Consider the following 13,379-nt stretch of genomic DNA (forward strand, 5'->3'; position numbering starts at 1 on the left):
GAAAAAAAATTTTCGCGCTCGCTTCGCTCGCGCTTTTTTCAATTTCACGTCTGTGATTCTATCCAAGAAATCGCGTTCGCTCAGCTCAGACCATTTTCTACATAAAAACACTTTTTTAACCTTAGTCCTCGACCTGAACAAAAATTTTCGCGCTCGCTTCGCTCGCGCTTTTTTGTTTAGCACGTGTGTGTAGTATAAATACGAGAAATTGCGCTCACTCTGCTCGGGCCATTTTCTACATGAAAACACTTTTCTTCACATTTGTAAAAATTTCGAGCTCGCTACGATCGCGCTTATTGTATTTATACTACTACTTTTAATATTAACAGATCTATACGCTACAATATAATATTTTTTGTGACTTGACCACGACTGTGTGACCCCCCCCTGGTGCCGAAGCTGGATCCGCCCTTGATCAAAATACTGTTGAGGCGTAAAAAATAATCCTTGTTTTTATTTATACTTAGTTATTTATATTATCCGCTTCCCAAATTTTTGTAAAAAAAAACAATTAATTTACATGAAAATAAGTATAATTTTGATTTATTCTTTTATTAATATAAATGAATAATGTTAATAGCTCACTCTAGTCGAAAAAAGCCCAAAGGGAGTACATAGAGAATCTGAGGGTATTTGAGACCCCTTGCTGCAGTCTATCTATCGTTCTGAAAGTTTATCTAATGCCAATTTAATTAATGTTATCTAAAATACCTAAATTCTCGTAAATCCGTACTCTTTTTAGCCTCGTTAACACCCTTATAAATGCTAGGAAGGAATGATCATATCTTTCTAAAATTAATTAAAATCATTCTCGTTATAAAACAGAAACATTAGTGTCACTGTGCTACACAGCTGATAACATTTTTGCATATTTCCGAACGAAAAGTAGACGTCAACTCGATTGATTTTCTTCACGTTTGTTTGCGTTTTTCGCGACGGAAATTCGTTTAAAACTCATTAAATTGCTACAATTATGATCGAGTTATATATTGAAAGTACTGGGTGATAAACAGTAGCCATGAACGTGTTGGAAAAAGCTGAGAAGGCTTTAGAATTCCTTAAAGCTAACGAGAGTTCAGCGAAGTGAGTTTGTGCATAATTTTTCCGTTTTTGGCGTGAAGTTTGTGATGTTTTATGTGTATATGTGTTGTTTGTAGGAGTCATGAGTTGCAGGCGGCGGCTGGTACGCTAGGGCGGTGCCTGGGAGCCCTAGGGAGCCGTTCAAACTGCGCTCGTCACTATGCAAACCTACTTCATTCTGCTGTTCCTACGCTCCTCTTATTAGCTAGCAACGATAGCGTAAGTGATATGTTACCTTGAACTTATTTTTTTGCTGCTAAAATACTTGAAGGATTATTCAATAACATTATTCAATAACATGTTATGTACTTTTCAACAGAAATGAGGAAAGATTTCTGTGTTGTTATGTATCCAGCTATATAACATTATTCTGATTCCTACTTAATTTATTCTGACAGGTATAATTGGCTATATAAACTATTGATATGGAAGTTGTTATTTTTATAGATAACACTTGTAAACAGCATGCTTTTTATTCAATTTTAAGTTTACGAGACGCATGGTTTACAAGAACTTTTTAAGACTATTACTGTTGGCGATACTCAGGTGGTAGAAATAAAATAGCGAACTCTATACTATGGTAGGTTCGTATATTGGATTATAAGAATGCGCGCCTATGGTCCGTGTTGTATGAGTAACTGGTGGTGGTGTGCGGTGACTACTCGCGGCGCCTCTTCCCCAGATCCCCGCATGGTTGTCGCAGTGGCTCACGAAGCCATGTGTGCATTGTTTAGTCACCAACAATTACCATGGACTTATCCTGTGACAATTCAAAGTTAAATCCTCATGTTAATATTAATTTCAGGCTGAAGTTCGTCTCGTTGGTGATGAAGCACTGAACCGTGCAGTGGTTGGAGGTTTTGCGTTCCATTCACACAAAACTAATATTATACTGCAAAACCAAATAGACCATACAAAGAATGCAAGGTTAGCTGTTTTAGAATGTTTTTTACTTGGCCTTGTTTTGTTTTTATTTTATTTGTATATTGGTAAGGAGCTTGTAGTTAAGTAACAGCCACTTGGGTTAACTGATCACATATTCAAATACACCTGACTTTTATACCACTTATTATAAAAGAATAGAAGATCAATTGTGTATTAGTGCTATGGCATACAACAGGTTAATGAGATTCTGAGTTTTTCAATGTTTCAGAAGGTAGGGTGTTGTAGGTTCTGACGAGTTGTCAGAATTTCTGACTTACGACTTCTTATGAGGGTTGAAGGGTAGATTGGGTTACTTGACTGGACTAGGTAGCAGACCACAATTTATTGTTTGAAAAGGGCTAGGTAGATGATGATATTTTTATCAATAAAAAATATTATTTAATTAAAAAATGAAGAGTGTTGCTTTAAATTCCTTTTTGTTGTTTTTTTTTCAATTCTTGCTAATTGTATAATTAAAGTGATTAGCATCAGAACCAATTAAAAATTATAGCATAGTTGTTGATTATGTGGCTGGGTATTACCAAACATATGCGATTGTCTTGCTGTATAATTGGTATTAAAACCAACTGATTTTATATAGTCGGAAAAATTGATCATTACTTATTTAATTGATTGCCTAGTTAGGAAAGAGCAGTTTTTTTCATATTATTCTAAAATTAATGACTATTGTGGATAGTTATTAAGGCAGCTTATATTCTGTATTATTATATACACTACACATGTACTGTGAATAATAGTTCCAATAATTTACGTTTAAAATTCGAGCATGCTTGCCAAAAATGTTTGTACGTTTATGTTGAAACGCCTAGTCTGTACTAGTACCTACCCCTTTAAAGTAATTAAAAGGGTTGGGTAATGGTTATTTCATGTGAGCACAACATACTTAAGTTACCTGGTCATATTAAGCGTAATATCTACTAAGTATTATTAAAAACGCAAAGGTCATATTTATGTCTGTCTGTATTAGTTTAAGGTTAAACATCTCAACCAAATTAAAAAAGTTTAAATATGGATATTGATTGAAACGGTTCTTCAGCTTAATTGATGTAGAGAGAGATTGAAGCAGGGTAAAGGAATATTTCTCTCGAAGTCAAAGTGAAACTGCAATTATTTAACTAGGTCTATCTTCTTTAAGTTAATGTATACGATAAATTGGTGTCCAAGATACAAGCGAGCCAAGTTTGGAGACAATTGTAAAACTTCTTGTACTAACAAACTTTTGAAAAATAAACGATTCTATTTATTATTCTTATTTGAATGAATACATTGCTCTAATTTAACAAAAAACTTACTTTCTAGATGGATCCGTGCCGCACTTTCCCGCATATGCCTCGGAGATTGCTGGCTCCGGCCCGGAGTCGGCAAGATTCGTACACAAGCGCAGACATTATTTCCAAAGCTAAGCCAAATAGTTCGACAGACGAATGAGATACAACTGACTGTTGAAGCTTTAGAAAATAATCTGCCGAGAATATTGACGGCTTTGGCTGAATATACTACTGATGAGGAGATTTCTGGTAAGATTCATTTTTAGTATTTTAATTATTTTAGAGGGGGGATTTAGTTACAAAAAGAAAAGCCATCGAGTTTTGTTTTAGTGTACCCTGAATGACTTACGGAGCCGAAACGTGGACACTGTCGGTACGGCTGGTTCACAAGTTTAAAATCGCTCAGCGGGCTATGGAAAGGGCTATGCTCGGCATTTCTCTGAGGGATCGCATCAGAAATGAGGTAATCCGTCAGAGAACCAAGGTCATCGACATAGCCCACCGAATCAGCAAGCTGAAGTGGCAGTGGGCTGGCCATATTAGCCGAAGAACCGATAACCGTTGGGGTAAACGAGTTCTAGAGTGGAGACCACGCCTCGGCAAACGTAGTGTAGGACGTCCTCAGGCACGGTGGAGTGATGACTTGCGCAAGACGGCTGGCAGGAGCTGGATGCGAGAAGCTGAAAATCGATCTCAGTGGCGTGCACTTGGAGAGGCCTATGTCCAGCAGTGGACTGCGATAGGCTGATGATGATGATGATGTACCCTGAATGTCTGCTCTTGTACAACAGAATAAAATACATACCTATTCAGGGTGGGTTGCACCATTTAACTGTAACGATAACCAGTCGTGAAATTGTCACCTATTGTTCAACCCAGCGATTTGACTCCTGGTTTTCTTTAAAGGTAAATGTTGCAACATGCACCATTAACATATTGGCAGCATTTTTTTTCTTAGGAAATTTAACTTTAAGGCTCTACATTTACTTACAAAAGACTAACATGAACATTGTTGTCCTGTTTCCTAGAGTTATCAAAAGCCTTGCTATCGCATGTGGAGACATTAGACCCGGCGGTCAGACGCGGCATAGCAACATGCGTGGCGCATCTCTGCTCACATAGAGAACCACTGCTTACTAATATATTGGCGAAGGTTTTTGGTAAGTTTATTTTTTAATATCAAGTAGGTACCTAATCTACTTTTATAAACATCTATCAGTTGAAATAAATTATAATCCATGTCGATGCTATCTCCATTTTACATATAAGCGTTTATCGTAAGTAGGCAATAGGTTAGCAATTTTTTATGTCATATAGCATCAAAGGTGTTTCATATTTCAATATTTCTCAAAAATGGGTACATAACCAGTTATTCAATAAATTGAAAATCGCATTTTGACGATGGTAAGTATTCCATTTTTTTGGTATTATTTTCATGCAATTCGTTCCTCCTTACAAAGATTATATTCCTAGCGCGAATTCATTTGTTTACAGAAAAACTATGGCCTCTATCACCCGACAGTACCGTAGTGATGGGATGGTTTTGCGTCATAAAAGCCATTTTCCAAATCAACGATATCAACAAGTTTTCCGAAAACGACCTGTTTGGTGTTCGAGATTATTTAGAGGTAACATATTTATACTTCATGAAACACTATTCTTGCCTAATTAAAAATCTTTTGATGTACGAGTACAGAAGCAAATGATGCAGATTCTATTGAAGAAATAAGAATTCAATAACAGTTCGCAAATATTTCATTCCAGTATCTCTACTTATTTAAGTTGATATACAGTAGTGTAGATGCCATTTATCGCATTCCATAATTTCATAAATAACAATTGTATTTTATATTTAACATTGTTCAAAACGAACTGTTCTCTATGCTCAGTGAAATTTCTGACTTCATCTAACTTATGAGGAAAATAAAACCATATAAATAATATTATTATAGGCAGCCATTTCCCGAAATTCAAATATCGATACAAAATATCACATCCCTATTTCATTCCAGCTATACTACCTCTGCATACACTACATAGAACAAACGAAAGAGCACAACGTACACAACGCGATAATGGAATGTTTCACTGTGCTGCTATCCTTAGCGTCGGGACAGTACAAAACTGCGCTCTTGGATAGACACCCGAGACCCGTGTCTTTGGATAATACGCACAGTGATAAGGGACATAGGAGGAATATTAGTGAGTATTTTGATACTAAATATTAATCTATAATATAAAAATGAATCGCAAAATGTGTTGGTAAGCGCATAACTCAACAACGCCTGGACCAATTTGGCTAATTCTTGTTTTGTTGTGTTTGTTATTGTCAGGAGAAGGTTCTTATGAAAAAAAAATAGGGTAAAGTAGAGAAGTCAGTTGACGGGAGCGAAGCCGCGGGCAAAAGCTAGTGATTAATAAAACAGTTAAACAGACTTTAGAATAAATCGACTAAAGATTTTTTTTTAACACTTGTCAAGCGTCCGTTTAACTTTTTTAATAACACCACAAAATCCCGGGAAGGTTCATACCCCATACTAATATCGTCGATGAAAGTACATGAATGACTACCTAATTCCGATTTCTGGTTATAAGTAATTTTAAACATCGCGTGGACATTGCGAATAGAATCAGAATTAAAATAAAATACTGCCCGACAGCATGAAAACCAGGCACTCCCCGTATGGGACAATTGGACGCTCTTTTCAAAGCTCTTTTTAACCGACTTCCCAAAAAGCAGGATGTTCTCAATTCCGATGTTTGTTTTAAGCTCAAGAATCTCTTCTCCTTTTCTTCTTTATGTAGTCTTTACGCTTATTTCAATTCCACAGGCACATCAAGTATAATATCATCGAGGTACGCGCCAAGTCCTCAGTCAGAATTACGCGATCCCTTAGAGTTGTCGTTCTCTGGAGCTCTGCAATTGGGTAGCTTGTTGCAATTCAATACTCCTAGTTTGAGCGTCGAAGATCTTACTATACAGGTAATTGAATAATTTCGGTTTTATATTCAGCTTTGACAAATGGTTTAAAGGAGTTTCATGAGGTAAAAAAGATTTTTAGCAAGTGACGCTATCTGCTGTTGTCATATCCCTTTCCTTCGTTTTCACTGTGTGTGTGAAGTCTAAATACCTACTATAGCACAATTTACGAGTGTGTATTAAAAATGTTATTTAATATTATCCGAATTGTGATTATTTGAAATTACGTATAATTTGAAATTGACAATCGGATATCTTACCCGATATGCAACTGGAATACATATCTTGTTTTTAAGCAATTGACATTACAATTCATCGGTATTAAATTCGGAATATTGTAAACCGGATTATTAAAGTAAAATTAGAAAACTAAATTTATAGTATATTATATTCCTTTTATATAAGTTTTAACTAAATATCTATTTTTTAACAGACGCCAGATTCTCCAGCGAGTGATCCTGAAATGGAATTGCCGAACTCTGAGCAACTTTCGAAAGATCTTTCAGAGAAGTTACAGGAGATTGAAGAAACTGAACCCAAGGAGGTTGATCAAGTTGATTACGTGCAAACTGTTGTAGATGGCGCTGTTAAGGTGAGATTTGTATACTAAGATTTTTTATATTAGAGTTTTAAGAGGTAGGTTAAAAGTAAGAATAATTTCTGAAAACGGTGATTAGAATGTGCTTCTAATCTGAAAAAAAATAGTCTTGCTGAAGGGTGTTGTGTTGTCCAGATAATTGAGTTGAGCGAGTCAGATAGGCGTTTCGTATAATGCATTGGAACTCAACTGCGTTCTAACCGGACTGAATGCCGACCCCAAAATAGTTAGGAAAAGGTGATGTAGGTATAGTTCGGCCATTCAGAGAATGCGTTCCTGACACGTCGCGATTGAACTGACGACGTAACTTTGCAATGGCGTTGCAGTTACGATAAAAATATTTTTGCTGGTTGTTTACCGTTTTAACAATTGAGGAGCATTAAAACAACATTATTATATCAATAATCAATGAATGTTATTACGTCGTCAGTTCAATCGCGACGTGTCAGGAACGCATTCTCTGAATGGCCGAACTATAATAAGTTAACAAATGCAACATGTTCTGTTACAGCCTTTTTATCGTCCCACTGCTGGGCACAGGCCTCCTCTCACACGGAGAAGGATTGAGCATTAATCACCACGCTTGCTCAATGCGGGTTGGTGATTTCAGACTATATAGTCCAGGTTTCCTCAAGATGTTTTCCTTCACCTTTTTATCAGCCATTGGTGTCTAAGATATATTTAGAAAGTACATACAAACTTAGAAAAGTTGCATTGGTACTTGCCTGACCTGGAATCGAACCCACACCCTCATACTCGAGAGGCTGGTTCTTTAACCACTAGGCCACCACGACTTGCAACATAGATAACTTAAATCATTTTATAGTTTGTATATTTTATTTTTCACAGATAAACATTGGATCAGCAAAAGACGATGCTATACCTCTAAAATATTGTGCAAGGTTGCTAGTATCGAAGTTTATTTTAACTGGCAATAAAGGAGGTGTAATACCTGATAGGTAAGTTCATGGAAATCAAAGTATTTAAAAGGAAAGAAAGGAAATCAGTTTTATTGTGAACTGAAGTTAAAAAAATCATGTACTTGATAAGAGGCATATAAACATATTTGAAAGTCAGTTACAATCATATGTATTTTTTTCTTCTTTGATTGGAGAAGGAGAATTCACCCTTGCAAAGGGTCTCAAAATGGTGTGGACGTTTTTGTGACTAATTTGAACCTTATTTCCAGGCAGGTAAGAGTGTCATTGAAATCGTCAGCGTTGAATTGTCTATCTGAAATACTACAACTATACCCCCAAGCAATGACATTGTATTTAGATAAGGATGCTGATGCGAAACATCATAATATTTCTGGTGAGTGATTTTCTTTAAATTCTCAGAACTGTTAGGTATATTTAGTTAAAAAAAAATTGTTAGTTAAGCCATAATACCGACCATAAAGAAGTTTTTGTGTTACATTTATTTATTACAATTTATAGGTAAATTACACCTTAGGGTGCGTCCACATCTGGCGAATGCGCCGCGAATGCGCAGCACGCGAGCCGATCGCGAGCTGTCCGCGAGCTGCGCGCGTTCATTTTTGTTCGTGCGCCGCTTCTGCGCCGCACGCGCGCAGCTCGCGCGCGACCTAAGCGCCGCACGCGAGCGGCGCGCAGGCGGCGCGCGACGTCTGACATCTTCGATAGTACTGAGCCAGTATACGGAACTGTAAGGGCGAGAACTGATTGCGCGCAGATCGCGCGCCGCTCGCGCGCTCTATACGAGCCTTGCGTGAGTTGCGCTAAAGAGGCGCACCGAACTATTGCAGTGACTGCACGCGCGCAGCTCGCGGACAGCTCGCGATCGGCTCGCGTGCTGCGCATTCGCGGCGCATTCGCCAGATGTGGACGCACCCTTAAATAATTGCAACTTTTGCTTGTCAGAAAAAAATGATTTTACCCATTACCACTCGAATGTCATTTTACAGGGTCATCTGAAGGCACAGATTCAAACCAAGATCACATAAACGACTTTATTCTTGAACGAAACGTTTGCTATCAAGATTCTATGACAGACTCTTTGAGCCAAGACCTCTTAAACCGAAGCATAGACAGCCAACAGACTACACAGTCCCACCAAATTTCCAAAAAAGATAGCAAGTCTGAGAGCACAGAACAAAAAAGTTCTAAAGATGCTCCTAGTAATATTTTGGACAGCAAAATATTCCCGAAAAATGATTTGTTGGCCAGCGCAACTACTGATAGTACAAACCCTAATATGACGAATAGTAATTTTACCACAAATTCTAATATGACGGGTAGTAACGATCCCCTATCTACTGGGTATCCTATGTCGAGTAGTGGGGACGTTCTATCCTCAAGCATAGATTTGGACATGAAATTCGACCATTTTGGGGAGTCTACCACTAATTTGGACCATTTAGATGCTTTAAAAGATTTTGAGAAGAAAGAGGAACGAGTCAAAAGGCCTTTGAAGAGAACAAATGAAATTCAGTGCAAAGAATCTGTTGATGTTGTTGTTCCAAATTTGGAAGACGATATGAAGATAGTTGAAGGGTGTGAGAATTTCGAGTTTCAGCATATGAGTGATGTCATTACGTTGTTAGAGGGTCATAATGACCCCCAAATTCGGGGGCTGGTTAGGGTCTGTATTGGCAGTTATTTGGTGGCTGCTTTAGATCTGTCACATGGATATTATCATAGGTGGAGGAGTTATAGTGCTTTGCCTAAAGATGTGTCGGAGTATATTACGATGGATAGACTGATTGGTATTGTTTTGAAGGTGTGTTACACATTTAATACTTGTTATTTAGTTTTAACTGATAGAGCTCACTTATTCAATGACGTTGCCAAAACAAATTATGAAATGTCATAATATGAAAATTCCATAAAGAGATGAAAAATTACATATATAGTCTTAAGAAAGGCAGAGCGTATAAAAGCTGTAGAGAGCTCCAATTTACTGCCTAATCCCCATCTTATTTTATGTCTAAGTAAAGTATGACATACTTTCTGTTTTAATTTTTGACCGACTTCCAAAAACGGAAGATGTTCTTTAAGTTAACGTCTATCATAATTTTTTAGGCGACCAAAGTACCCATCGATAAAGTATCCTTATCGATTATGTAATTGAAACTTATTCCTTGCCCAGCCTTTATAGCAAACCCATTTCTAAGTTCCTTAAATAAAATCAATATAATCTCTTTTCCCAGGGTCTTTCAGACGACATCCACTCAACAGTAAACCACACACTGTCAGCATTAACAACATTATCTACGGCGCTATGCAATAGTTCTCATTGGGCGCAGATAATAGACGTATTGAATGCGCTAGTTAACGTAGAGGCGAATAACTACTGGTTGTGTAGAGTTAACTTGTGTAAGCTGTATGAGAGGTTGCCTTATGAGAAGTAAGTGTTTTCAATTATATTCATCTTTAGTCTATTTTATTTTCCCACTACAGGGACCTTTTCTCTTACAGAGAAGGAATGGGAGTTACATTTTGATTGATCTAGGCGGATTGGCGATTTCAGAATTTTAAAGTCTATTATTTCTTAAGATGTTTTTCTTCATTAGTCAGTCATTGTTGTCCAATTTATATGTACTTAAAACATGTAACTTGGAAAAGTTACAACACACGTCCCTAACAGGGGTTGGAAATAAATATAGGAAAACATAAATCTTGTGGTGAATTTAAAGAATATCGGTATTTTACCTAAAATCTCCCATGATGTAAACCCTGTTTATGTTTTCAGGCTATTCATGTTGTACCCAATGTATTACGTGAGAAGCAAACTGATTATGGACACGTTAGTCAGATTGCTCGGCGATCAGGATCAGAAAGTGAGGAATGCAGCCGCTCAAGCTATTACCAAGTAAGTTAAAATGTTTATACCGATGTATATGAAGATTGTAAGGAATCTTCAGGAATCAATTTCCGAAATCTTCTATTGATAGAAATATAATTAAATGGCCTTCTCTATGGATGGAAAATTGCTCATGTGACAGTCACTTTTAAATTCAAGGAGAAGAATATTGAATGTTTCTTCTGTAATTACAGCTGTTAGAAACAATACATTTTATTTATATCAAAAATGTATATCTTAATATCAAAATTAATTATGGTTTTTAAAATCATCTTCTCGTTTTTTTTCTGCAAAATCCTCACATACTCATTTTCTCCACAGTGTAATACCAACAATAAATCCACCAAAACACGATACCCCCACTTCAATAATCTCCCAGCTCGCCAAGGAACGTTCAAGAGAGTTCACTTTCGACCACGAAGGTTTAGCTCTCGACCTCGTCAGAGATATATACTTCTACAGCGATCTACCCCCGCAGTTGAAATGTGGGGAAATATTGAAAGATGGCGCCAGTTTGAGAATGGTTGTGGGTAATTTGGTGGGGAAACTTGTAGCTGCGAGGTGTAAATATTTTTCGGTAAGTCAATTTTAAATACGCATTAAGCATTTTTACTATTTCGGTAATTCTCAGCAAAAATGTGCCATAGGAATATCTGCTGCTTGTGTCCTTGTACCTCCCAAACGGATGACTTATTTAAGTATAGTTTTTTTCAAAGATAATACAAGAAAAGCTTAACTGGCTAGCAGTGATTGATAAATAAATTCATTCAATACATTTTTCAATTCTTACCTACTTTCTAATTCTTCTTACTTATTCTTCAATTCTTGGTTAGAATAATTGATGAATTTAATTAAAAAAGCTATGAGCTATTTAAAATATAGAGGGTTGAGTTTTTTGTTTTGTTTTTGTTCAGGGTTTCGTTCATCTTTTGTTGAATTTAATATACGAGTCATTAATATCAAAATAAAAAATAAAATAGAATTTAATATCAAAAACCTTTATGCATTATTAACTTTCAATCAATCAATTAATCATTATTTTTAACTTTCCTTCTAGCAAGGTCTTCTCGAAGCCCTACAATCTATCTGCAAGAGATGGTCGCCATGGAAACACATGGAGGCCTACTCTGAGCAAGGGTTGTTGAGCTATTGTCTCGATAGCTTGGACTATTGTAACGGGACCGTCATGGCGAGGACTATACTTATGGAGTTGTGTTCTTTGTTGTATCCAGGTATGAAAAGAACATGATTTTAAGAAAAAAAAATGATCTATAATATGTCAGTTTTGAAAAGTCATATGTCTTTTCCGAAATATATTCGGGTCGGCTACCAGTCTACCGGATACGGCTGAGTACCGGTGTTTTGCAAGTAGCGACTGCCTGTCTGATCTCCTCAACCCTGTTACCCGGGCAAACCGACAACCCTTGGCAAAAATGGTTGTCAGACTTTCTGGCATCTACCAATAACGACCGTCAGAGAAGTACAAAAGACGGTCTGGACTTATTTATTTAACATGCCTTCCAAAACACCGAGAAAAATCATCTACTTCTGGTTTTAATAATTTTATTTTATTTTATCTTTTTTGCTGTGTATATGTCATTATGTCATGCCTTTGTCATAGAATATATTAAAATTTATTCCAGTTGAAATCCACAACATAATGCGCCACAAAACAACAAACCGGGACATTTTCGAGCGCGATACACAAAATACCAAAGAAAGATGGCAACACCTAGACTCTGAAAGGGTTGTCAGCCTAGCTGAAAAATTCTTACAAGTCACGCTGAAAATGTTGAATGTGTTGGTGCATTTGATAGAGGAAGTTAATCCTAATACGCATTTGAATAAAGGTGGTATTGCTTTACCTGGGAGTCCGGTTAGAAGGAAAACTGTGGGTAAGTACATATACATATATTTGTTTGAATGCGCTAATCTCTGGATAAACTCCCGATCGATTATTCTTTTAGACATTCTTTCAGTGTTATATAGTCCATTTATCGAGGTTATAGGCTTTTTATCCGGGTTTGCGGAGCTGCTCCCACGGGACGAGAGTGAGTCCTCTAACGGGAGCAAGTCACAAAATATTTAGTAGAGTTGCTTTCTTCTGCGTCGCTCACCCCAATAAAAATTGCCAAAAACATAACTCGATAAATGGGCTATCGAAAACCGAATTATTTTTTAGTATATTTATTACAAATTAACTTTATTAAGAATGTTTTAACACACAAAACTCCCATGGAATAGTTGGATTTAACCAACATTTACAGTCAAAAAAGCGTGGTGTGAGATCACTTGCCTTTTATTTACCCCCCAGGATATAATAATTATATCCTTTTTTTATCAGATTCCATGCCCCGTCGAGGCAGTAACCCTCCCGAAGTAGACGAAAAAGGTTCTCTGCGCAAAAAAACTTTGCCGCCCGCTTCTAGTCTTAAAGCCAACTTTGTCGGTCACTTCTTCAACGAACCCTTTTATATGAAGTTTTACGAGACGTTGAGAGCTACTTATTCTAATCATAAGGTATGACTATATATTTTTTGGTTTTTTATTAATTTATTTAATCCACATAAACTTCACTTGATTTGAGTATCGCTGCTTTTTTTGTGGGAATAAAATTACACACATTTTTAATTGAACTGAATTTAAGATCAAAATCAAGAATCTTAAAAAATATATTTCATCA

At 36.7% G+C, this 13,379-nt stretch overlaps 1 protein-coding gene across 2 annotated transcripts in view; it reads left to right on the plus strand.

The window, feature by feature from the left end:
• The first annotated feature begins 903 nt into the window (after nucleotides 1-903).
• The window catches only part of LOC124641829 (huntingtin), a 36,954-nt gene continuing 24,478 nt past the window's right edge, over nucleotides 904-13,379 (plus strand). Inside the window, exons 1-18 of one of the 2 annotated variants that reach the window (XM_047180062.1) lie at nucleotides 904-1,083; nucleotides 1,158-1,299; nucleotides 1,886-2,007; nucleotides 3,325-3,542; nucleotides 4,322-4,453; nucleotides 4,788-4,921; nucleotides 5,306-5,495; nucleotides 6,125-6,276; nucleotides 6,707-6,865; nucleotides 7,721-7,830; nucleotides 8,061-8,185; nucleotides 8,799-9,613; nucleotides 10,044-10,240; nucleotides 10,586-10,705; nucleotides 11,018-11,273; nucleotides 11,754-11,928; nucleotides 12,340-12,591; nucleotides 13,041-13,216. In XM_047180062.1, the coding sequence (XP_047036018.1) occupies nucleotides 1,019-1,083; nucleotides 1,158-1,299; nucleotides 1,886-2,007; nucleotides 3,325-3,542; nucleotides 4,322-4,453; nucleotides 4,788-4,921; nucleotides 5,306-5,495; nucleotides 6,125-6,276; nucleotides 6,707-6,865; nucleotides 7,721-7,830; nucleotides 8,061-8,185; nucleotides 8,799-9,613; nucleotides 10,044-10,240; nucleotides 10,586-10,705; nucleotides 11,018-11,273; nucleotides 11,754-11,928; nucleotides 12,340-12,591; nucleotides 13,041-13,216 (3,540 nt within the window). In that variant the 5' untranslated portion in view covers nucleotides 904-1,018. The remainder of the gene's footprint in view (nucleotides 1,084-1,157; nucleotides 1,300-1,885; nucleotides 2,008-3,324; nucleotides 3,543-4,321; nucleotides 4,454-4,787; nucleotides 4,922-5,305; nucleotides 5,496-6,124; nucleotides 6,277-6,706; nucleotides 6,866-7,720; nucleotides 7,831-8,060; nucleotides 8,186-8,798; nucleotides 9,614-10,043; nucleotides 10,241-10,585; nucleotides 10,706-11,017; nucleotides 11,274-11,753; nucleotides 11,929-12,339; nucleotides 12,592-13,040; nucleotides 13,217-13,379) is intronic. The other variant, XM_047180061.1, reaches the window with a different exon arrangement.

This window comes from Helicoverpa zea, chromosome 23 (genome assembly GCF_022581195.2).
Source record: "Helicoverpa zea isolate HzStark_Cry1AcR chromosome 23, ilHelZeax1.1, whole genome shotgun sequence".
Taxonomy (NCBI): domain Eukaryota; kingdom Metazoa; phylum Arthropoda; class Insecta; order Lepidoptera; family Noctuidae; genus Helicoverpa; species Helicoverpa zea.